This window comes from Alosa pseudoharengus, unplaced genomic scaffold, assembly GCF_046254945.1.
Source record: "Alosa pseudoharengus isolate Yale_2024_CS ecotype anadromous, Long Island Sound unplaced genomic scaffold, YU_APseudo_1.1 YU_APseudo_1.1_scf_22, whole genome shotgun sequence".
Lineage (NCBI taxonomy): Eukaryota > Metazoa > Chordata > Actinopteri > Clupeiformes > Clupeidae > Alosa > Alosa pseudoharengus.
Genome location: NW_027468680.1, coordinates 3167403 through 3194638, shown reverse-complemented (window position 1 = coordinate 3194638; position 27236 = coordinate 3167403). Strand labels below are relative to the sequence as shown.

General features: G+C 44.5%; 1 protein-coding gene across 1 annotated transcript in view; it reads left to right on the top strand.

Annotated features, from left to right (window-relative positions):
* LOC143139634 (rho GTPase-activating protein 12-like) overlaps positions 1–27236 on the top strand; it is a 63682-nt gene that overhangs the window by 3050 nt on the left and 33396 nt on the right. Inside the window, exon 2 of the mRNA XM_076300246.1 lies at positions 5445–6413. Within this exon, the coding sequence (XP_076156361.1) occupies positions 5718–6413 (696 nt within the window). The 5' untranslated portion in view covers positions 5445–5717. The remainder of the gene's footprint in view (positions 1–5444; positions 6414–27236) is intronic.

Sequence of the window (27236 nt, the reverse complement as noted above, 5' to 3'; positions counted from 1 at the left end):
ATGTCATTAGAATATTATTTGGTATAGGATTTTAATATCTAAATTATTTGTAGTATTAATATTAGTGCAATGGAGTGTTACTGCTTCATGTCATACATCACACATCACGCCATGTTCCTACAATTAACTTTAACGGCGCCAAATGTCTGGAGACATGAATGCCTGAAGGTTGTCAGTTTTGCATTTAATGTGACTCGATTCGGACTTGACTCGGAGGAGTAGTGGCCCGACTCGGACTTGACTTGGAATTTTTTTTAATGACTTAGACTTGACTCGGACTGGAGACTCGAACCTGGACTCGAGGCATAGTGACTTGACTACAACACTGCTTTATACACACACACTCACTCACTCTGAAACAACAAATATATCCCCAGAGTGCACACACACATTCTCTGCTCCTCACTGTATCATCTCACACTCTGGATCACACACACACACACACACACACACACACACCAGTGTTTCCCACATAATTGAATTCTATTTCTGGTGGTAGGTTTGCAGAATTAACTTGAATGCAGCAATTTTTAGCAAATTAGCGCAGCGTGGTTATGATGCTAACCAGATTTAAGCACAATTTAGTACAACCTGGAAAATCATTGTGTGGTGGTCAATGTTGATATTGTGGTGGGCCGCCACAAATAAGTCAATGTATGGGAAACACTGCATACATACACACACACACCACCACAACACACACACACACACACTCATGGAATGACGAACAAAACTGAGGCCGATGAATACTTTTACGGAAGGTGAAAATGTGTGTGTGCACGTGTGTGTGTGTGTGTGTGTGTATGTGTGTGTGTAAAGGTAGACGTTTTCTTACCGAACCATTTAGGTACAGGGCGTTAGGTTCCATACAGATGTGTATGGAATGTTGAAAATTCCGTATTGAACAGTAACTTACATCAGGCTTGCTTGCTTGCTGACCAGGTTTCACATTCGAGTTCCAGTTCCCACACAAACATTAAGTGGCAGACCCTCTGTCAGTTTAGTCAGTTAACGCCAGAGAACATTAGGCAACTTTTCAAAATACTATCCCCATTTCACGTCAGCAATATAGTCACCTTCTGACTTACTGTGCCCAAATACTATCCCCATTTCACCTCAGAAATATAGTCACCTTCACGTCAGCAATATAGTCACCTTCTGACTTACTGTGCCCAAATACTATCCCCATTTCACCTCAGAAATATAGTCACCTTCACCTCAGCAATATAGTCACCTTCTGACTTACTGTGCCCAAATACTATCCCCATTTCACCTCAGAAATATAGTCACCTTCACGTCAGCAATATAGTCACCTTCTGACTTACTGTGCCCAAATACTATCCCCATTTCACCTCAGAAATATAGTCACCTTCACCTCAGCAATATAGTCACCTTCTGACTTACTGTGCCCAAATTGAACTGAACCGTTTTCACAACCGAGGTACACAAAAGGCAGGTCAAAATGACGGACAATGAGAAAAGCTCAAAAACATGAAGGACAATGACAGCCTGTAGTGCAACCTTTGGAAATGAGTGTAGTGTAGGACAGGCAGCTGATGAATAATGTTCATAAAATGGTGTTTAATAAATTAAGTGTTGAAAACTCACATGGTGGACCAGAATGAGTCAGTTAAGTATTTTTTTTATGTAGAATGGGGAAAAAACAAGATTATTATGCTATGTTTATTATTTAGAATGGGAAAAAACAAGATTATTACGCTGTTTATTATGTAGAATGGGAAAAAACAAGATTATTATGTTATGTTTATTATGTAGAATGGGAAAAAACAAGATTATTATGCTATGTTTATTATGTAGAATGGGAAAAAACAAGAACTTGAATTTGGGCCACTGGAGGTTCAGTCCGGGACTATAGAGTAGAATTGGGGACCGCTGCGGAACACTGAGGAAAAAAGTGAATTTCGAACCCTGGTGACTGGATGTGTGTGTGTGTGTGTATTGTAGATGTTACTGGATGTGTGTGTGTGTGTTGTAGGTGTTACTGTCTGTGTGTGTGTGTGTTGTATGTGTTACTGGATGTGTGTTGTGTGTTGTAGATGTTACTGGATGTGTGTGTGTGTCTGGATGTGTTACTGGATGTGTGTTGTGTGTTGTAGGTGTTACTGTGTGTGTGTGTGTTACTGGATGTGTGTTGTAGGTGGGTCATTCCACGTCAGTTCAACCAGGGCCCACGCACTTAGGTCTCAAAAAATTCTGAAAAAATTACCAGGTGTACCTATGTTACCCAGGAGACACACTGTAAAATTACTCTTATGTAAGATCAATACTTTCCAAGATACAGCCAGTTTTACAGGGGGAGGGGGGTGTCGATTTTGTTCGGCCTCTTTTTTTTGTCAAAGTTCACAAGCCCACAGTGCAAGAACTAAACCATGTAGGAGGCTCAAATGTTGCATGCTGGTACATAAATAGGAATAGTATGTAGCAAAATCGTCACGTTTGGTCTGGATAATCCTGCATGGTCATACTGTAGCTGTCCCTCAAAGTTGATACAAATTTTATTGGAGTTTTTGGCTGGGCTCTGTTTAAGCCTTCAGAAGACATATTTGTACTCAACATAGGCTCTTGATTTATTTTCCTTACTGAGATAAGTAGAAACATTCTCACAAAAAGCAATGAACAGAAAACAAATCCTTTCAGGGTCTGAACAGCAGACCTCACAAGTCTGAAAAATCATTTTGGTTATCATTTTCAGAGCACAGAAACACCTTGTGGGAATATACAAAGATTTTTTAAATATGTTTTTCTTTATTCTCCATGATCCCTTCTTTTTGAAAACACCAATTTGACTTGTCTTATGCAAATCTTTGTTTTTTATTTTCCACCCTGAACATGGGCAAAATGCCCCATTGACATCAATATGTTTTATAAAAGTTTTAAAGTTGCGATTCCGATTAAAAATGGATGAATTGTCCAGCCCTATAGTTACCCTGTGTGTGTGTGTGTGTGTGTGTGTGTGTGTGTGTGTGTGTGTGTGTGTGTGTGTGTGTGTGTGTGTGTGTGTGTGTGTGTGTGTGTGTGTGTGTGTGTGTGTGTGTTGTAGGTGTTACTGGATGTGTGTATGTGTGTTGTAGGTGTTACTGGATGTGTGTTGTGTGTTGTAGGTGTTACTGGATGTGTGTGTGTGTCTGGATGTGTTACTGGATGTGTGTGTGTGTTGTAGGTGTTACTGGATGTGTGTGTGTGTGTTGTAGGTGTTACTGGATGTGTGTGTGTGTTGTAGGTGTTACTGGATGTGTGTATGTGTGTTGTAGGTGTTACTGGATGTGTGTGTGTGTTGTAGGTGTTACTGGATGTGTGTGTGTGTGTTGTATGTGTTACTGGATGTGTGTGTATGTTGTAGGTGTTACTGGATGTGTGTTGTGTGTTGTATGTGTTACTGGATGTGTGTTGTGTGTTGTATGTGTTACTGGATGTGTGTTGTGTGTTGTAGGTGTTACTGGATGTGTGTGTGTGTCTGGATGTGTTACTGGATGTGTGGTTGTCCAACCCTATGGTTACCCATCTCACTGGACATGGTTCCGTGGATGAAGACCAGGACCAGGACATGAGTGCTGTTAACATTCAGAATGAGCGAATCACAATGACCAAGGACAGGTGAAGTAGGACCTAGGGTTGGGAAACACAATGACCCAGGACAGGTGAAGTAGGACCTAGGGTTGGGAAACAAAAATGTGCTGCACACACACACACGTAAGGGCCTGTTATCGTCCTGCTTCTCACCATCAGGTGTGTTGTGTGAAACACACAAACACGTAAGGGCGTGGTATCGTCCTGTGTTTGTGTCTTGTGCACGTGGCGCATGATGAGAATTGCATCATCGATGCGGCAATGACTAATGACCATGACTTTGGCACGCGCATATGTGCGTGGGGGAGTATAGCCCCTCCTTTAGAGTGGAACCTTGCCTTGCCTACATCCCTACACCCCCACGCCACACCCCTCACCTCCTTTAGAGTGGAACCTTGCCTTGCCTACATCCCTACACCCCCACGCCACACCCCTCACCTCCTTTAGAGTGGAACCTTGCCTTGCCTACATCCCTACACCCCCACGCCACACCCCTCACCTCCTTTAGAGTGGAACCTTGCCTTGCCTACATCCCTACACCCCCACGCCACACCCCTCACAAATATAAATCAGATTTATAGGTCAAGTATAGGAATTTGGTTTCTGCATTTATCCCATCACACAGAGCACACAGTGACACTCTGCGTCTCTCTCTCTCTCTCTGTGTGTGTGTGTGTGTGTGTGTGTGTGTGTGGAAAATCACTGAAGTGACTGAAACTGCTGATTGCTTGGAAAGCCAGGATGAAACCAACATGAAACCATAGCGTTTGTGTGTGTGTGTGAAACCAGAACGTTTCTGTGTGTGTGTGTGTCTGTGTCTGTGTGTGTGTGTGTGTGTCTGTGTGTGTGTGTGTGTGTGTGTCTGTGTGTGAAACCAGAACGTGTCTGTGTGTGTGCGTGTGTGTTTATGTTGTGTACTGTATGTTGTGTGTCAGTGTGTAGGGAAGAGCCGGGATGAATGAAACATTCCAGTTTTCTCCGAGTGCAATGATGATAGACAGACTTCCTTTGGTCAAAACATAGAGCATGTTAACCTCCTTCTATCAGCCAAATATCTCCCTGCTATGTCCTTTTATCACGGAGTTGCTGACGATAATCGAGTTTTGATGGTCGAAAGTAAACTTCATTAGGGGTTATATTTTTTTGATTATTAATGAGCGTTCTTCATTTAAAGGTTCGGCAAAATGACGGCCATGAGTTGTTAACAGACATTCAGTAAGACGCATAGCCCAGCAACATGATATGTAGTAAAATATTAAAGTTGTGGGAAGTTTATATGGCTTAAACTGTCTGTCTTGAATTTCCCCTGGGGATCAATAAAGTATCTATCTATCATTCATCCCCTTATGCTGTTTCAACCGTCCCGACCAGGAGGGACGAATGAAGCATTACGCACGTCCCACTTTTGCAGAAATAATTCCTGAACGGTTTTGTTCAAAGCTGAAAATACAACTGTATTTGACAGATGACAGGTGTAGGTTGTTAGTAACAAAATATTAGCTTTCAGTGTGGTACGATCGTTTTGTACATGATGTTTAATTAAGTGTTTCAACTGTCCCGGCTCTCCCCTACCTAGTGAAAACTACTGCAGGGTCACTTTCTTTTTTAGCTTCTGTTATGTGTGTGTGTGTGCGTGTGTGCGTGCGTGCGTGTGTGTGTGTGTGTGTGTGTGTGCGCGTGTATTTCATGGTATTTCAAGGAGATCCTGCAGTAATCAAATGAGGAAGATCCCTGTTTATTATGGTGCTCAGATTGTCCATAGATACTGTTACCATAGATACTGCCATATTGCTGCCATATTGTTACAGTCCAACAAAGTCCAACCTTTTCTCTCTCCTTCTCTCTCTTTTCCTCAGCCAATCAGAAGAGGCCATGCCTGATCAGTGACCCCGCCTCCCCCCTTTCCCTGTGGGAACGAGAAGGGAGAGAGAGAGAGAAGTGTGCACTCCGAACAGTAGAATGAGGAAGTGCTAGCGTGATAGCGAGTGGAAGTGTGTGTGTGTGTGTGTGTGTGTGTGTGTGTGTGTGTGTGTGTGTGTGTGTGTGTGTGTGTGTGTGTGTGTGTGTGTGTGTGTGTGTGTGTGTGTGTGTGTGTGTGTGTGTGTGTGTGGAGTCTTGCGAGCATCACCATGGCGGAGGTGTCGATCGCTCCGGGGAAGGTGTACGTGGAGGTGGAGTACGACTACGAGTACAAGTCACGTGACCGACTCATCAGCATCCGTCAGGGCGAGTGCTTCCTGCTGCTCAAGAAGACCAACGAGGACTGGTGGCAGGTGCGGGCCGAGGACGGGGGCAAGGCCTTCTACGTGCCCGCACAGTACGTCCGCGAGGCCCGTCGGGCGCTCATGCCCCCCCCCCAGAAACCGCTGCTGCCCCCGGCGCCCGTGCCCACGCCACGCCGACCCTCGTCCCTCAAGGAGCTCACGCACGGCCGCAAAGAGCCGCCCAACACACACTTTGGCCACGGGCACAGCCAGGGCTCCCTCAAAGAGCACTCTCACGCACACACACACACTCACGCGGAGATGCCTTCGCCAGCGGCCAGCCCCACGTCCGAGAAGGTGCCGCTCATGCCCCCTGGTGGTGGAGGTGGGGCAGCGCAGCAGCAGCAGCAGCCGGTGTGGAAGCACGGCTCCCTGCCCCGAACACGCGCCAGCTCCCCACAGCGCCCCCCGGAGGAGGAGGAGGGGAGAGACAGGGAGAGGGGGAGAGAGAGGGATGGAGAGAGGGAGAGGGGGAGAGGAGGGGACCGAGATCACGGAAAGAGCAGAAACGACTCGTCGTCTGGAGACGAGCTCAGTAGCAGCTCCACCGAGCATCTACAGGTAAGGAGATACACACACACACACACACACACACACACGCTTAAACGCTCAAACACATGCGAACAAACATACACACACACACACACACACATTTGAATGCTTTTATTTGGATCTGAAAGGCAAGCAAGGAAAACAAGATCCAAATACTCTGGGAAGAGTCATTGACAAGGTGACAGGTCTACATGCCTCACATACTTTTACAGGTCCTTCCATTTATTATACTCAGCACATTAAGGATCAACAAAACATCTCCACACACACACACACACACACACACACACACACACTCAGCACATTAAGGATCAACAAAACATCTCCACACACACACACACACACACACACACACACACACACACACACTCAGCACATTAAGGATCAACAAAACATCTCCACACACACACACACACACACACACACTCAGCACATTAAGGATCAACAAAACATCTCCACACACACACACACACACACACACACTCAGCACATTAAGGATCAACAAAACATCTCCGTCTCCATATTTGCATGCTCCCTATAGTGGCTGAAACGGAGCAGAACTCTGTTCTCTGTTTCCCACCTTCAGCAGTCTTTTTGCCTCCTTTTTTTGCAGCCCCCCTAACTGCATCCCCCTGACCACATTCTTATGGACATGGCCTAAACTTCCAAATACCAGGGTTACTAGTTTACAGTTGTATCCAAGTTGGTGAATGAGATCTACCAAATGTTGAAGTTTTCCTTGCAGTCTGAGGCCTGTCCAGTGCAGTCCGTTTTGGGTCTGTCTAAGGTGAAGAATTGAGGCTCTTGCATGTTTAATCTGAAGCTGGTAAGGTGTATTGTCTTTAGTGTAGTGTCTCTACAGTGTAGTGGCTATGCTACTGGTGGCTATGCTACTCTGCTATAGTGGGACAGAGTAGCGGCTATGCTACTAGTGGCTATTCTACTATGCTATAGCAAAGTCCTTTTAGGCAAGTCCCTCCACTCGGTGGCCATATACCAACGTTTTATTGGTTTCATCGGGCACAGTCTTTGGGTCGAACTGCGCGTGCGCAAGGCTTCACAACACATGATTGGCACGATGTCTTCACAACACACCATATGATTGGCTCAATGTATTCACATGCAGGGTTGGGTCAGATTACTTTGAAATGTAATCCATTACTGACTACAAATTACATGGCAATTTTTGTAATCAGTAACGTAATCAGGATTACCAAAAACATGTAACGTAATCTGATTACTTTAGGATTACTTTTAGATTACTTCAATAAATATGTCCCTTAAGTAAAAGACACCACCACTGAATTGATGAAGAATTCTCATTCTATTTTTCTGTTTATTATTTTATTACATCTAAGAAATCTCTTTGCTCTGAGTAAAGCATTCCTGTGTGAATTAACTGATCTTTTCCTCCAAAAATCTTAATGTAGCCCCTTGTTTTAGTGTTACCATTTACTTTGGGGGTGGTATTTTGGTGGTTGAAATTTCCCCCAAAAATTGATCACTTAGTCATCATGGATGTGATCATGGATCACTATTCTCCAAACATGCACAACTCATCTTAACCTTTATAAGGGCACACCTGGACAATGAATTTAGCTTTCGCTGGATTTTTTTGACCCAGGGACATGGCCTGAGATTGAATGACACCATGTACATTTCAATTGTGGGGGGGGAGAAAATTATTCCTTTGGGATGTTTTTCAACCAGGGGGACCTGGTGACTTTCTCAAAGTAAACAGTAACACTAAAACAAGAGGCTACATTAAGATTAGGAGGAAAAGATCAGGCAGTGTGCCGAGAGACCTGCCCCAATAGTAAATAAGTTAGTAAGTAAGTATAGATACTTTTTTGATCCGTTTTGTCGAGGAAGGGGTGGGATATGTGTAGACAACGGCCATATTGGCGTTACAAACTACCCTCATGCATTTCTATGGAGGATTTTTTGAGTGGTGTGTCTCCTCATTATAAAGTCTCTGGTGGAACAGTGTAGTGGCTATGCTACTATGCTATAGTGGAACAGTGTAGTGGCTATGCTGCTAGTGGCTATTCTACTATGCTATAGTCGAACAGTGTAGTGGCTATGCTACTATACTATAGTGGAACAGTGTAGTGGCTATGCTACTATGCTATAGTGGAACAGTGTAGTGGCTATGCTACTATACTATAGTGGAACAGTGTAGTGGCTATGCTACTATACTATAGTGGAACAGTGTAGTGGCTATGCTACTATGCTATAGTGGAACAGTGTAGTGGCTATGCTGCTATGTTATGCTACTATGCTATAGTGGAACAGTGTAGTGGCTATGCTGCTATGCTATAGTGGAACAGTGTAGTGGCTATGCTGCTATGTTATGCTACTATGCTATAGTGGAACAGTGTAGTGGCTATGCTGCTATGTTATGCTACTATGCTATAGTGGAACAGTGTAGTGGCTATGCTGCTATGTTATGCTACTATGCTATAGTGGAACAGTGTAGTGGCTATGCTGCTAGTGGCTATGCTGCTATGCTATAGTGGAACAGTGTAGTGCAGGGGTCGGCAAATAGTGGCCCGCGGGCCAATTTTGGCCCGCCATTGATTCTATCTGGCCCGCGAGATGACGTTAATTTGCTGTTGAATGAATTTTTTTTTAACCCCATGTTTTTAAAAAGAAAAAAAGGCCTACAGCAATCCCATCAATTTCAAAACATTTATTGAGGTATAGATGATAGTCCTACTAAAGTGACAAAACAGGTGGAACATCCTTGCAGTTATTCATGACGCACAGGTCGGAACGGTATTGGCACGCGAGTGCGCGTAATCTTGTGCAAAAAAAAAACAACAGTGTCCTGTCTCCCTCTTCCAGTGGGCAAGGTCAAAAATAGCCTATGTTTCGTTAAATTAATAGGCTTGGCATTAAGAAATGCAGGCAGGCTCAACACATACCTCTGCTTCCATTCTTCTTTGTAGGTCCTGCATTCTGAATCAATTTTTCTTTTCAAGGCTTTTGACAACGACATTTTGCATCGATAACTAGCATATAGCAATGTTCAGCTAATCATTTACACGTCATCCAAAAGAATAATATTTGTAGCCTACACATTAGTTACGGCAAGTTGCTAGGCAAGTCGCCTGTTTCATGAGAGACGACAGGAGATGCAGCAGGCGGCATAAAAACAGCGCACATAAGCAAATAAACGTTTTTAATGGAATTAAATTACATGCATTTTAAAAGTTAGATGATGTTTATTTTAATATAATAATTAATAATTTAAATAGTAGGCCTATAACCCCCCCCCCCCCCCCCCCCCCCATTACAAAAGCTATGGCCCGCGATGCCATTGTCTGAAAAAAAATTGGCCCGGGTCCAAACGTAATTGCCGACCCCTGGTGTAGTGGCTATGCTGCTATGTTATGCTACTATGCTATAGTGGAACAGTGTAGTGGCTATGCTGCTATGCTATAGTGGAACAGTGTAGTGGCTATGCTGCTATGTTATGCTACTATGCTATAGTGGAACAGTGTAGTGGCTATGCTGCTAGTGGCTATGCTACTATGCTTTAGGCCAGGGAACTGTGGTACGTGAGCTTCCACTAGGGGGTACGCGAGATGAAAAGGGCAATGTCGGACAGCTGTTAAAAATGTTTTTGTTTTTTTTAATCTTAAGCCTATGTTCTCTCTGTAATTTGTGTTTCCTAATGTTGTTCTCCACACTGTTTTTGTATGTGAGAGCTCATAGTCCAGTTGCACATTTTGATTTTGTTATTTGTAAGCATGTAGGGCGACTAATTAAACAGGAAGCCTGGAATGTGTCAATAGAATGTGTTACGTTTTTATGTGTCGGATGGTCGGATGGGAGCTGAGTCAGGATGTAGGTGGTGGTATGCGGGGAAAAAGTTTGGGAACCGCTGCTTTAGGGGAAACACTGCTATGCTACTAGTGGCTATGCTGCTATGCTTTAGGGGAAACACTGCTATGCTACTAGTGGCTATGCTGCTCTGCTTTAGGGGGAACACTGCTATGCTACTAGTGGCTATGCTGCTATGCTTTAGGGAAAACACTGCTATGCTACTAGTGGCTATGCTGCTCTGCTTTAGGGGGAACACTGCTATGCTACTAGTGGCTATGCTGCTATTCTTTAGGGGAAACACTGCTATGCTACTAGTGGCTATGCTGCTCTGCTATAGTGGAACAGTGTAGTGGCTATGCTGCTATGCTTTAGTGGAACAGTGTTGTGGCTATGCTGCTATGCTTTAGGGGAACAGTGTTGTGGCTATGCTGCTATGCTTTAGGGGAACAGTGTAGTGGCTATGCTGCTATGCTTTAGGGGAAACACTGCTATGCTACTAGTGGCTATGCTGCTATGCTTTAGGGGAACAGTGTAGTGGCTATGCTGCTATGCTTTAGGGGAACAGTGTAGTGGCTATGCTGCTATGCTATAGTGGAACAGTGTAGTGGCTATGCTACAGTGGAACAGTGTAGTGGCTATGCTGCTATGCTTTAGGGGAACAGTGTAGTGGCTATGCTGCTATGCTATGCTGCTATGCTTTAGGGGAACAGTGTAGTGGCAGGTGTTGCAGGCTTCTCACTGCGTCGGGATTAGTGTGTGCTTCACCTCACTGTGTTTTCACTGTGTGCTGAGTGTGTTTCACTAATTCACGGATTGGGTTAAATGCAGAGACCAAATTTCCCTCACGGGATCAAAAGAGTATACTTATACTTATTCATATATACTAATACAATATCAGCCCGACATATGCACACACACACTTATTCATACATTTAAATACTTTATCAAGACTCAGAATGTCCTGCAAAAGCCCAGAGGCAAATTCGGTCGGATTAGAGCCCTCCACGTCTTCCAGTATCCCAATCAGTCGAATGTTGTTTCTTCTTGAGCGCCCCTCTAGATCCTCGCACTTAGCATTCAGCTGATCCACTTGTGTTCTCAATTCCGGACCTCACTTCAGTGGAGAGGGAATCAATTTTGTCGCATATGTCATCCCTGAGAGTGTTAATCATCTCCTGTAGCAACCAGCATCCATAGCATTAGCATCTCCAGCAGATTGTTGTTTTTTGCCTTTCCCCAAGTCCGTTTTATTCCGTCCTGAAGCCATTTCTCGACTGAGCATTCAATAAACTGTAACTGATTCAATAAGATAACTATGAAATGGAATATTCTGCCGAAATGAATTACATAATATAGTCACTTAGCCTCGGAGCACTGAAGCACACGTCTTACATGTTTGGTGTCCACGTGCGCCCATTTAAATACTTTATTATTCAGCTCTTGTATATTCTGTTCACTTTTTATTCAGACTCCAACACACACACACACACACACACACACACACACTTATTCAAACATTTAAATACTTTATTATTCAGCCTTGAAATTTAACTAAGTAAGAGTTCTTGTATATTCTCTTCACATTCATTCAGACCCAGACACACACACACACACACTTATTCAAACATTTAAATACTTTATTATTCAGCCTTGAAATTTAACTAAGTAAGAGTTCTTATATATTGTCTTCACATTCATTCAGACTCCAACACACAAATACACACACACACACACAGATCTGTGATAGCCACCCAGCTGTGCATTAGTCCTGGCCTTTCAGCGTGGCTGGTTCTGATGCTTCTCTCCTATTGGCTGGACAACAGGTGCTGCTCTCCCATTGGCCAGCGCTCCCACTCACTCTGTACTGTAGAACTAAAGAGTAGCTCAACGAAGACAGAATGGCTTTCTCTTTCTCTCGCTCTCTCTCTCTCTCGCTCTCTTTCTCTCGCTCTCTTTCTCTCTCTCGCTCTCTTTCAATCTTTCTCTCGCTCTCTTTCTCTTGCTCTCTTTCTCTCTCTCGCTCTCTTTCAATCTTTCTCTTTCTCTCCCTCACTCTCTCTCTCTTTCTCTCTCTTACACACACATAGACACAGTCAGTCTGACAAACAAAGTCTTTATCTCTCACTCACTCATGCACTCAAACACAGATGACAAACACTCTCTCTTTGTCTCACTCACACACACACACGCACACACACACACACACAAACATCATAGACCTTTTCATGTTCTTTTAAGAAGCCTTCCCCCTTTTCTGTCTCTCTCTCACACACACACACACACACACACACACATACACACACACACACACACACACACAGTATGGTCTTTGTTTGGTAGTGTATTTAGTTTGATTGTGTGTGTGTGTTTAAGTCTGTGGAAGGCGAGTTAATGGTGTCAAATGCTACTCCAGGCTGTAGGCCCTTATGGCGGCGTGTTTATTGGCGTGTTGATTGGTGTGTATATTGGTGTGGTATCTGTGTGTGTATCTGAATGTGGCGGCGTGTTGATTGTTGTGTATTGGGGTGTGGGTGCATTGGGGTGAATTCACGTTTTTCATATCATTCCGCAGAAAGTCCGTTCGCTTATTGCAATGGAATTTCATTGAAAGGGAAAGTCAGCTAGTAAGACGTTGCCACGCAAAACCTGGAACTGTCAAGTTCTATCTGTGGCGAACTATTTATTTTGTCAGCAGAACCCATGAAACGGTAGTGAAATCATTTTTAAAGACCCATTGTGTTAAGTTTCTTTTCGCGTTTTGGCAAGTAGCCATATACTAAGCGGGATAATTTATTGTCCGCCGGTTATCGGAAAATGCCCCCCCCACCCCCCTAAAACTGTATTAATCCCCCCTATGTGAAGCATTGAAAAATTTATTTTGAAAAATGTGTGTGTGTGTGTGTGTGTGTGTGTGTGTGTGTGTGTGTGTGTGTGTGTGTTGCTGTTGAAGCATCAGAAGATGTTAGTGTGTGTGTGTGTGTTGCTGTTGAACCATCAAAAGATGTTGGTGTGTGTGTTAGGGATGAGTCGTGATCTTCAAATATTCGAATAGTCTGCCTGATCTAGGCTACCTGCGTTGTGTAGGCTACATAGTAAACAAACAACAGAAGAGGAGCATTGTCATGACCTCGTGACTGTAAACTCTGCAGAACCGAACTCTTGCAATACTGCCAAGACATATACCCACCAATGAGCGCTTGTCGCTTACCCCATGACAGTGGAAGGCCAGCTAGAATAAATATTCCCTCCTGGCAAAGTTAGCAATCTCCTACTTGAGTGAGTGTGCCAGCGACTTCTGTGCCATCCGAGCGGGTGTTCTCCGCAGTATAGCTGGACTACCGGTGATTGTTAATCGGTTGCGTTCGCGTCTCCTCCCTGACCATGTTGACATGCTCATTTTTTAACCAGAATATGACATGCCTAACTAAGGCTATGAATAGTTACATTGATTGAAACTAATTTGTTAAAAAAGTGGGCTATTGCACAAGGCAGGTTTGCGTAAAATCATTGACATGTAGCAGTTTTTTTTAATCTAACGAGTGTCTGGTTTGGCGATGCAGAAACGCACTGTCATGCTTATTGTTTTTTTGTTTCTTCCAGTTAGCCTACCATAGTCCTACTATGTAAACAAAAATGATGAGAACATGTTACTTGTTTAATTAATAGTTTGTTTGATGACAAATGGCTAAAAATGAAATTGGCCTCCCTTTCTGTCAGTCATTTTTTGGTTTTATTCGATATTCGACTTTTGCTCCTCGATTGTTGAATGGCAGTTTTGGCAGGAATTCACATCCCTAGTGTGTGTGTGTGTGTGTGTGTGTGTGTGTGTGTGTGTATGTGTGTTGCTGTTGAAGCATCAGAAGATGTTTCGTGTGTGTGTGTTGAAGCATCAGAAGATGTTAGTGTGTGTGTGTGTGTGTTGCGGTTGAACCATCAGAAAACGTTGCTGTTTACGTGTGTGTCTGTGGTCCTATTTTGTCTGTTTGTAATGAGATCATGTCCTGAAAAACACCACAACAGAACAGGCACATCTCTCACTCTCTCTCTCTCTCTCTCTCATTTATTTTCATTACTGATGGATTGGAAAGTGCAGCCAAAGGCCACAGCATTTTAGGTGTGTGTGTGTGTGTATGCGATTGATTTGTGGCACTTTGAAGTTACAGGTTTTATTCCACTAATGGGTGTGCCAATGCAGGGACTCACTGTGTGTGTGTGTGTGTGTGTGTGTGTGTGTTTAAGAGGGTGTGTGTGGACAAAGGTTAGACATGTTAAAATATTTTTTCTTGTTCTTTCTCTTCCCCTCTTTCTCTACCTCTCTGCTGGACTCTATCCCTTGTTTCCCATGATTTTCTCTCTCTCTCACACACACACACGTTTTCCATGACATGATGCCCAGTATGTTCACTAAGCACATCATGTGTTAACTGTGTGTTTGAGAGTGTTTCAGTTGTCAGGGAGAGGGGGGTTGTGTGTGTGTGTGTGTGTGTGTGAGGGCAATAGTTGGAATAGTCCTGCACTGTTATGAGAAGATTTATTTAATCCTTCCTCGTGGTGTGTGTGTGTGCGCAGTGATGAGATTGGATTTTCAAAGAGATGCCTCAATTGAATGGGAGGAGCAATGCCAGAGTGATGCCGTGTGTGTGTGTGTGTGTGTGTGTGTGTGTGTGTGTGTGTGTGTGTGTGTGTGTGTGTGTGTGTGTGTGTGTGTGTGTGTGTGTGTGTGTGCGCGCTCGCTCCACTGCTCAGCAGTAGCAGTGGGCTCTAGTGTTCTGTAGTCAGTTTGTCTGTGGGCTCAGCAGTAAGTGGATGCTGCTTCTCCTCTCCTTGCTGCTGGATTATACTCTCACACACACACACCGCGGGACGTTAGGACATGTACCCAGAGGAGCTGGTAAGAAACGCAAACGAGATCTCATGCAGGCTCTTTCTTTCTCTCTCTCTCTCTCTCTCTCTCTCTCTCTCTCTCTCTCTCTCTCTCTTTCTCTTTCTCGCTCTCTCACACACACACACACCAGACATTCTATCGCAAAAACACACACACTTATCTTTGCTAGAGTTGTGACATTCTGATACTCTCAGTTCTTTTATTTATTGGAAGAGAGAGAGAGAGACAGACAGAGAGAAGAATGCAAGAGGCTGAATTTCCTGCTGAGTCAATGCAGTAAAAATTTCACTTTGAGAGAGAGAGAGAGAGAGAGAGAGAGAGAGAGAGAGAGAGAGAGATATGATGGGGCATGCTTATTATGTAACACCAGCTACATAACATCACACTGGACAGCTGGACACACACACACACACACACACACACACACTCTGTCTCTCTCTGCTTCTTTGTGGTAGGGAATCATCTCATATCACCTTGTGTACTTATGAAGCCTAAGTAATACACCATGCCTGTGTGAATAGAGATTTGCTATTTTGCGTGTGTGTTATGTGACTAGTCTGTAGTGTGCTTGTGTGTGTGGTCTGATCAGTATGATATGTGTGTGTGTGTGTGTGTTATGTGACTTTAGTCTGTAGTTTGATGTGTGTGTGTAGTGTAACTAGTTTGATGTGCGTGTGTGTGTGTGTGTGTGTGTGTGACTAGAGGTGCAAAAGTACTAGAGATGCACCCATATGGAATTTTAGGGCTGATAACGATAATCGATAGTTATTGGTTTGTTGTGGTCAATATCTATGGAGTAAACGCTCAACGCAGATAAACGACTAGAAGCTAGGAATAAGCTATAGCGACCAAATGAGAGTTCATGAGGGATTATGTTTAGTTTCAACTGCTATAGCGACCAAATGAGAGTTCATGAGGGATTATGTTTAGTTTCAACTGCTATAGCGACCAAATGAGAGTTCATGAGGGATTATGTTTCAACTGAATAAAGCTGCAACTCCTCAGCACAGCAGCACACAGCAGCAGTAGCAGGGCACAGCAGCAGCAGCAGCAGCAGGGCACAGCAGCAGCAGCAGGGCACAGCAGCAGCAGCAGGGCACAGCAGCAGCACAGCAGCAGCAGTAGCAGTAGCAGGGCACAGCAGCAGGGCACAGCAGCAGCAGCAGGGCACAGCAGCAGGGCACAGCAGCAGCACAGCAGCAGCAGTAGCAGTAGCAGGGCACAGCAGCACAGCAGCAGGGCACAGCAGCACAGCAGCAGCAGTAGCAGGGCACAGCAGCAGGGCACAGCAGCAGCAGCAGCAGGGCACAGCAGCAGGGATAATGTAACTCGTCAGTTTGTACGTTGCCCAGCGAATAAGTTAGCTTACTTCTTACATGTCTTAAGTTAAATAATTAAAAGAAATAAAAGAAATAAAGAAAACGCTTGAACGGTATCATCCATTTACATTCAGATCTTGCCATAGACTTTGCCTAGCTGCTAAGTGCTTGCTGGTAGTCTACCGTCCTGTTCAGAGTCTATGGTTGCTATAGCAACCGCTGCTGTGCTTCATACTCTAACGAGATAAGCGTGCAATTGTGGTTGAAATACTCCCGAAACACAAAGAAAACAAACCAAAATATATCTATGTAAGAACATGGGATGTTGTTGTATTCCAAACAATAAGCCAACAGTCGTGGAAGGGCATTACTACGGTTAAATCTCACTATAATCTCCTAGCTGTGCGATATGTCCCATTACAACCCATTGATTTGATTCGTCTTCTTGCCGTCCACTAGGCTATTTTGCTGTGGCGCGGACAAAACGTGACGTCAGATGCAAAGGGTGAATACGCCCCTTTAAGAGAACTACAGCTGGTCATGTCTGGTGCTAAACACCCCTTTAAGAGAACTACAGCTGGTCATGATGTGGTGGTACACACCCCTTTAAGAGAACTACAGCTGGTCATGTCTGGTGCTATACACCCCTTTAAGAGAACTACAGCTGGTCTGATGTGGGCTACTGACTCCAGATAATGACGGGCTTGTGCAGTGGTAGAGCCCTCTACAGGTTGAGAGTGGGAGGTACACCTCAGTTCAGTTCCTGTTTCCTGCAGAGGTCATCTCCATGGAGTGTGTGTGTTCTCCAGTGAGTGTGTGTGTGTGTTCTTCCGTGAGTGTGTGTGTGTGTGTGTGTGTTCTTCAGTGAGGGGTGTGTGTGTCTGTGTGTGTGTTCTTCAGTGAGGTGTGTGTGTGTCTGTGTGTGTGTGTGTGTGTGTGTGTGTGTGTGTGTGTGTGTGTGTGTGTATTCTTTAGTGAGGTCTGTGCGTGTGTGTGTGTCTGTGTGTGTGTGTGTGTCTTCTTCAGTGAGGTGTGTGTGTGTGTGTGTGTGTGTTCTTCAGTGAAGTGTGTGTGTGTGTGTGTGTGTGTGCATGTGCGTGTGTGTGTGTGTAGAAGGTCACAGCTGAGCTGAGCTCCTGCTTCAGTGCATCATGGAAAGGATTGAGTCACACACTCATTCACTCAAAAACACACTACACACTCTCTTAATCACACACAAACACACACACACACACTATCTCTCACACACACACTCTCACAACACTAGCCCAGTAGAAATCACCGGTACACACACACACTAGGCCTGTCACCGAAACTATTTTTGCTGGACGATACATTGTCCCTGAGAATATTGCGATAAATGACACACACTCACTATAGCTGTCTATAGCTCCCTCTCCCGTTCACACACACACACACACACACACACACACACACACACACACACACACACACACACACACACACACACACACAGACTCTATAGCTCCCTCTCCTGTTCACACACACACACACACACACACACACACACACACACACACACAGAGAGTCTATAGCTCCCTCTCCTGTTCACACACACACACACACACACACACACACACACACACAGTCTATAGCTCCCTCTCCTGTTCACACACACACACACACACACACACACACAGAGTCTATAGCTCCCTCTCCTGTTCACACACACACACACACACACACACACAGACACATCTCACTCAGACAGAATCTCGGAATCTTCCCGTCATGGAACAGCTTAAAGAGGTGTCACCATGGTGACTGAGGAGTGGGTGGGGCAAAGGTCATAGCAGCTAGATAAAGCCAAGCGGCATTGTGGGCTGTGATGATGCAATCAGGGTCCCATCAGCCTTTGCAGGAGTGGCACAGAATGTGTGTGAGAACGGGTGGGATTATGTGGAGCTGTGTGTGTGTGTGTGTGCGCGCTGATTAGAGCACAGTGTTATACAATCAGTCACACAAAACTCAGACATTCCATAAAAGGACAGGCAATGGTTTTCGACAGACAGTAACTGTGTGTGTGTGTGTGTGTGTGTGTGTGTGTGTGTGTGTGTGTGTGTGTGTGTGTGTGTGTGTGTGTGTGTGTTATTCAGACTGTTAGAAATGCAAGCGTTACACAGAAAAAGAGCAAGTTCACATTAAAGATACTCAGATAGCCTTCCTCTCCTGTTTCTCCCTTCCTCTCTCTCTCCTTCCCTCCCTCCACACACACACACACACACACACACACACACACACACACACACACACACCTTTTCATGTTCTTTTAGGAAGACTTCCCCCTTTTCTGTCTCTCTCTCTCCCACTCACACACACACCACGGATCTTCAGATCTCTGCTTCAGCCTGCAAAGTGCCAACATGCCCTGCAGCCCCTGTTTTAGTGTGTGTGTGTGTGTTTGAGAATTGTGCCAGAGTTAGAGGGGTTTTTGTGCAAGTTGCAACAGATTCATTTTCATTCACACACACACACACACACACACTCACACTCTAATGCACACACACACACACACAGGTTCAGACTGTATTACCTGACCTGTCTCTACCTGTATGTATCTGTGGAAGCCCTGTCTGGAGAGCTGCAGTTCCATACCCATGCTTTCACCTACACCTGGACCTTCACACACACACACACACACACGCACACGCACACAGATATTTGTACATACTCACAGATACATACACAGACACACACACACACACAGTGTGTGTGCTGCAGATCATACCAAGGCCCCCCTCCTGTTAAGAGACTTGTAGGTCAGTTCTTACTTCTTACTGGTCCCGGCTTTAGTGCTGAGGCTAAGAGACACACACACACACACACACACACACACACACACACACACACACACACACGCTTTAGTGCTGAGGCTAAGAGACACACACACACACACACACACACACACACACACACACACACACACACACACACACACACACACACACACTTTAGTGCTGAGGCTAAGAGCTCCTGTCTGTGTGCTAGCACTCTCAGGGCCCGTCCACACGGAGACGCTTTTTAGGTTAAACGCAGAGGTTTTGCTTCGTCTTGGCCGAGCGTCCAAACGAATCCTGTAAACGCACTGCCCGAAACCGCACTTTTCTGAAACCTGGTCCCAGGGTGGAGAAATCTGAAACCGTAGCCCGTTTGAATTCGTTTAGACAGCGAAACCACACATCCTGCTTGGGTATCGATGATGTCATTGCCACACCTCAGCTGCCCTGGACTTGCACTTATAGTATTGCCTAACAATACTAGTTTTCATACATGACATTACCTACGATTACACTCCGTAAGATAAATATCACAACTGGTGCTGCGCAGCGCCGATAGCTTATGGACTGAACACTGTTTTTCCCGGTGTTTTTTTATGCATTCTACTGTCAGTGACGCGAGAGAACTTAAGTTATTAGGAAAGTGCGGTGTAAGTTTAGGCTACATTAATTTGTGCGTAGTGCCAGTGTCATTCATTTATTTTACATGTCTTACAACATATATATATATGTATTCACAGTCGAGTGAAATCAGATATAAGCATACAAAGACGCTTAGAACTGACGTTAAGCCGATTAGTAGGCCTACCTGCATTAGCCAAATAAAGGACGGGACTGCACCCTTCACAAACCGTAAAATAAAGTTTATTAGTTTTACAGTTGACAGTTCACCATCAGTCCACACAAACAATTCTGGTTTCTTTGCACTAGCCATTTGGTCGTAGCCTATTCTGTCTGTTTGTAAAGTGCAAGTTTTGGTCAATTTCTGTAAAGAAACAGTGCCACCTATAGGCATGGGGTATGAAGTAACGTGTTGAGTCGTGTTGAGATGGATCCGTTTGGACGCAAATATTCTTGATGCGGTTTCAGGGAAGACGGAGGGGAAAAAAATCGGTTTCGTACATGTGGACTAGCCCTAAGGCTTGTGTGTGTGTGTGTGTGTGTGTCTCATGTCCTCATATTCTCATATGAAAGGACCCCTCACTACTTGGTGAATTTTGTGTGTGTGTGTTTGTGTGTATTTCTGTTAATGGATGTCCGGAGTATATTTTGTACTTGATGGGTTGTGAACATGGATGTGTGTGTGAATGGGAGAATGAGAGTGACTGAGGTAGATGTGTATGTATGTATGTATGTGTTTGTCGGCACAGGTATTTAAGATGCATATTTGGTGTCTGCTTGGTTTAATGCAGTGTTGCATGCACTTGAGCTGCTTGATCATTCCAATTCATTTTCAAATTCATTTATTGGAGGATAACCCCTTGAGGTGAACATCTCATTTTCGAGGGGGTCCTCAACGTAACACAAAACACTTACACACTCGCACATACTAAAGCTCTTCCTTACAACCAACCACCCCAGCCTGTCCCACTCCAGCCTGTCCAAAGCATATTCACATAATCAGTATGAGATATTACAGGAGAGAACCATATTTAGAAATCATTCTTGCGGTCATTCCCCACATGACCCCTAGTTGTGTTTCCATGGTGATCTCTATGGGCATTGGCGTAAGTAGTACATGACCTTTGACCCTTGAAGTCTGCAGTGTATGATGTAATATAGTATGTCTTTGTCTTGCTTCCTCCCACTGGTTGTGTGTGTGTGTGTGTGTGTGTGTTCATGAAGTGGCATTTTTATGTGGCAAGTTGCTTGCTGCGTAGAAATGACGACACACACACACACACACTAGCGTTCTGGTATGTGTACAAATGACACACACACACACACACACACACTAGCGTTCTGGTATGTGTAGAAATGACACACACACACACACACACACACTAGCGTTCTGGTATGTGTAGAAATGACACACACATACACTAGCGTTCTGGTATGGAGGGTTCAGGGTGCTGGGGATTGTACATTTCATGTTTTGTTTCTGTTTAGAATATGCATGAGGGGTTTTATTCAGTAAAATGTCTGTGTGTGTGCGTGTGTGTGTGTGTGCGCGCTTTTATATCTGCGAATGTGACTGTGTACTGTATGAGGGATTTGGGTCATTTCCCTCCTCCTTTCAAACACACACTCTGAATAGGCTAGAGGACACACAGCTTGTGTGTGTGAATCCTCAACTGAACCTGAGATAGAACTGGAAACCAGTAGAAGAGATAAATGCCTCTACAAAACTCATCCACTCAGTCTCCCACTCTCTCCTTACACACACACACACACACTCGACACAAACACACATTCACTCAACAACCATACACACACACAAACATGGTCATGAGCCCTGGATCATGTAGCACTGAATGAGATGGCAAACAATAAAATAAAACTAATCATAGACTGTAGAAATGCGCTACACAGCACTAAAAACCGAATAGTTTATTTATAGTTTGACTACGGATATTTCACGTCATGTTCAAATAAAAAGTGACAGCCCTACTCCCTGCATAGAGAGCTGACATGACTTCGGATTAAATGCGTCTTTCAAAAATGAGCGTAGCCTAGCACCTATTACTGAACAATGCTGAAATCAAATCGCGAAACCCAGAGCCATATAAAGGTATCTATCTACAACGCTCAGGCGAAACCCAGTAACACTTGCTGATCGAGATGCATTCTCGCCTGTTCCGTATATAATGCGTTATCAATAGTGATTATAATAATAAAGGGAATGTAGCCTACCTCTCCCAGGTGCAATCATTATCACCTAGCTCCTGAACAATGCTGAACTCAAATCTCGAAACTCGCCTGTCAACACCGGATATGCATTATCATAATAATAATTGAAGGAATAACCTACCTCTCGCTCTAAATACACCCATTATCACAGTGAGACATTATACATTATGAACACAAATAGTTACTTCAAAACTTTTATTGACACGTCATATTTACAGGTTTTTGGTTCATACTTTTTGGTATGAGGCAGGTGTGAAGACTCAATACAAATTTAACTGAGGACATATGTACGCAAAACTCGTTCTTACCATGCTGTGTTTAGAAAAATGTCCCAATTATTGCTGCCCTCGCAGCACCGAGTCACTTAGCTATAGGCTTGTAGCCTAATAAGCAAGTAGGCTAAGCTAGTCTCTCAGCTATACCAACAGGTGTGCTGTGTGTGTTCTGGTGGATGATAAATGGAGCGATGCGATGGGCCAGCTTATCAAACTTCCCAGCAGACAGGCGAACGTACTCGTGGTGCTTTTTCCTTCATCAGCTCTTCCTTCGTTGAGTGCTCGCACATCCCACGTTATTCTTTTCTTCATGCGTTTCAGGCTTCTTTGGTGGTTGTGTCCAACTTTCAGGCTCGACGTACCGCCCCCAGTTGGTGGGGCAGAGTATCACAGTTAAGCCGTAGTGCGCAGGCGCTAACCTTAACGATTTAAAGTGCATTCAGGACAGCAGAATTTGGAGTATGCTTCACGTCCACGGCAAAAATGACGCACATCTTGGACACGCGCAAATGTGACGCACGACCATGCCAGAGCCTTTAGACAGCAGCACTTCAGTCTGCAAAAATACACACACACACACACACACACACACACACAAATACACACACACAGAAATACACACACACACACACCCTCAAGCCATTACTCACAAAGACACACACATTCAAACTAGGGCTGTTCTTTCGATACGAAATATCGATATATTGTATTGTATCTCCACTTGCACAATATATATCGTATCGCCACTGCCGCCAAAATATGGATGTTTTTTATTAGGCAATAATGCCTATACAGCTGATATTGTCTGCTGGATTATCAGTATCATGTGATCTACATATTATACTGCCTTACTCTCCCCTTACATACATACACACACTCAACACAAACACACACCCCTAAATATATATATATGCAGCCGTGGCCTACTGGTTAGCGCTTCGAACTTGTAACCGGACCGGACCAGCTCACTGCGCCGGGATTAGTGTGTGCTTCACCTCACTGTGTGTTCACTGTGTGCTGAGTGTGTTTCACTAATTCACGGATTGGGATAAATACAGAGACCAAATTTCCCTCACGGGATCAAAAGAGTATTATACTTATACTTATATATATATATCGCAATACATTGTGATGTGCATTGTACCGTGAGGTCATTGCCAATATACAGCCTTAAAAAAAACACACGCACGCACACATATTATATATATGGCGACACCTGGAGAATGACATAATGGGGAGAGAGGTGGGGGGGGGGCACAACACTAGAGGTGTCTGTGTGTGTGTGTGTGTGTGTGTGTGTGTGTGTGTGTGCAAAGACAGATGATTGAGACGGTGTGTGTGTGTGTGTGAGAGACAGAGAGTATATCCCTCAAAGCCCTCACCAGGAAGTGGGTGTGATGTCATAGTGGTGTCATGAAGGCAGACTTTGAACCTTTGTTTGTCATTCAAGCCATCAAGCCATGTCCACACACACTCACACACCCCCCCCCCACACACACACACACCCAGTCTGTTGTCATGTCTGAACCATTAGCCCTTTAATCCCGATGGCATGCTGGGTACACTCACACACACTGCACACACACATACATACAAACACACTCACACACACTGCACACACACATACATACAAACACACTCACACACACTGCACACACACATACATACAAACACACTCACACACACTGCACACACGCATACATACAAACACACTCTCACACATAACAACACAAGCTCACTCATAACACTCACCCACATACACACACACGCGCACGCACACATTCTCTCACATAACACATTTCACACAAGCACACACACCCACTATGTCCTGTCCAGTACAGTTCATATAGTGTGTTGGTACACAAACAAATGAATCTGTTTGAAGCCACAGGGCCTCAATACATAAGAACAAAGCACTAAGCACTGTGATTCCCCTCTCACGCATGCACACACACACGCACGCACGCACGCACACACACAGTCATTGAGATTAAATTATACAGAAATATTTAATTCTGTGTGTGTGTGTGTGTGTGTGTGTGTGTGTGTGTGTAATGTGTAGTGTGTGTGTGTGTGTGTGTAATGTGTGTGTAATGTGTGTGTGTGTTAGTGTGTGTGAGTGTGTGTGTGTGTGTGTGTGTGTGTAATGTTTGTGTGTGTAATGTGTGTGTGTAGTGTGTGTGTGTGTGTGTAATGTGTGTGTGTAATGTGTGTGTGTGTGTAATTGTGTGTGTGTGTGTAATGTGTGTGTGTGTGTGTGTGTGTGTGTAATGTGTAATGTGTGTGTGTAATGTGTGTGTGTGTGTGTAATGTGTGTGTAATGTGTGTGTGTGTGTGTGTGTGTGTGTGTGTGTGTGTGTGAGTAATGTGTGTGTAATGTGTGTGTGTGTGTGTGTGTGTAGTGTGTGTGAGTAATGTGTGTGTAATGTGTGTGTGTGTGTGTGTAGTGTGTGTGTGTGTAGTGTGTGTGTGTGTGTGTGTGTGTGTAATATGTGTGTGTGTGTGTGTGTGTGTAATGTGTGTGTGTGTGTGTGTGTGTGTGTGTGTGTGTGTAATGTGTAGTGTGTGTGTGTGTGTGTGTGTGGTGTGTGTGTGTAATGTGTGTGTGTGTGTGTGTGTGTAATGTGTGTGTAATGTGTGTGTAATGTGTGTGTGTGTGTAATGTGTGTATGTGTGTAGTGTGTGTGTGTGTGTGTAATGTGTGTGTGTGTGTGTGTGTGTGTGTAATGTGTGTGTGTGTGTAATGTGTGTGTGTGTAATGTGTAGTGTGTGTGTAATGTGTGTGTGTGTGTGTGTGTGTGTGTGTGTGTGTGTGTAATGTGTAGTGTGTGTGTGTGTGTGTGTGTGTGTGTGTGTAATGTGTGTGTGTGTGTGTGTGTGTGTGTGTGTGTAATGTGTGTGTAATGTGTGTGTGTGTGTGTAATGTGTGTATGTGTGTAATGTGTGTGTGTGTGTGTGTGTGTGTGTGTGTAATGTGTGTGTGTGTGTAATGTGTGTGTGTGTGTGTGTGTGTGTGTGTGTAATGTGTGTGTGTGTGTGTGTAATGTGTGTGTAATGTGTGTGTGTGTGTGTGTGTAATGTGTGTAATGTGTGTGTGTGTGTGTGTGTGTGTGTGTGTGTGTAATGTGTGTGTAATGTGTAATGTGTGTGTGTGTAGTGTGTGATGTGTGTGTAATGTGTAATGTGTGTGTGTGTGTAATGTGTGTGTGTGTGTGTGTGTGTGTGTGTGTGTGTGTGTAATGTGTAATGTGTATATGTAATGTGTAATGTGTAATGTGTGTGTGTGTGTAGTGTGTAATGTGTGATGTGTGTGTGTGTGTGTGTGTAATGTGTAATGTGTAATGTGTAATGTGTGTGTAATGTGTAATGTATAATGTGTGTGTGTGTGTGTGTAATGTGTAATGTGTGTGTGTGTAGTGTGTAATGTGTGATGTGTATCATTGGGAGGTTTCCCTCCCCCTCTGTGTCTCCCGTATAAACCTGCTTAGCTGTAATTAAATTACCCAGAAGGCTGTTGTGTAACATCACTGAGTGAGCGGCCGGTCAGCATGTCCGATTGAAGAGTACATGCACACTCTCATACAGTACACACACACACACACACACTCACGTACACTCACATGACCACAAATACACACAGATGCATATCACACCATTAATCAAGATACACACACATAAACATGACATCTGCATGACATCCCTACACACACACACACACACACACACGGTAACAATGTTCACAGACATTATGCTCACCAGATTAACAGCCTGACACCCAGACACAGTAGCATATGGACACACACACACACACACACACACACACATACATAAGAATGTTTGAGACAGTTGAAATGCATTGAGATACATCACTTGTGTGTGTACATGTGTGTGTGTGTGTGTGTGTACACTCTAACCAAAATAGTACGAGTATGGGTTTACAAAGATGGAATGTAGTCAGTCCGGTGGTTAAGTTATGGTACCAGGTCTAGGTCACACACAGGGTGTGTTTGTGTGTGTGTGTGTGTGTGTTAGTACGTGCATATGTGAGCGTGTATGAATGTTGTGTGTGTCAATATCTGTGAGTATGAGAATGCTTTCATGCATGAAGGTGTGTGTAAGGAAGCTGGAATGCGGTAGTGCAGGTTCTGAGTGTTATCTCACAGCAGAGTGTTGGCGCCTCCTGGTGTTTAGATTGTGACATGACCTGAACCAGATGCAGATGTTGCAGGTAGAGATTGACTAAAGTTTGTCCAGCTCGTGTCCTTAGTGACCTGAAGCCTGGGAGGGGGAGGAGTTCTGGGAGGGGGAGGAGTTCTGTGAGGGGAGGAGTTATGGGAGGGGAGGTGTTCTGTGAGGGGGAGGAGTTTTGGGAGGGGGGAGGTGTTCTGTGAGGGGGAGGAGTTTTGGGAGGGGGGGTGTGTTCTGTGAGGGGGAGGAGTTTTGGGAGGGGGGAGGAGTTCTACTGGGCTGATGGACCCTTGTGGGGCATCATTTCCATCATTTCTAATTCTAACAGGGATATTTTTTTCTCTTTCTTTTTATTACCCCCCTCTCTATCTCTCTCTCTCTCTCTCTCTCTCTCTCTCTCTCTCTCTCCTTCCCTCCTTCCTTCCCTCCCTCTCTCTCTCTCTCTCTCTCTCTCTCTCCTTCCTTCCCTCCCTCTCTCTCTCTCTCTCTCTCCTTCCTTCCCTCCCTCTCTCTCTCTCTCTCTCTCTCTCCCTCTCTCTCTCCCTCCTTCCCTCCCTCTCTCTCTCTCTCTCCCTCTCTCTCTCTCTCTCCCTCCTTCCCTCCCTCTCTCTCTCTCTCCCTCTCTCTCTCCCTCCTTCCCTCCCTCTCTCTTTCCCTCCTTCCCTCCCTCTCTCTCTCCCTCCTTC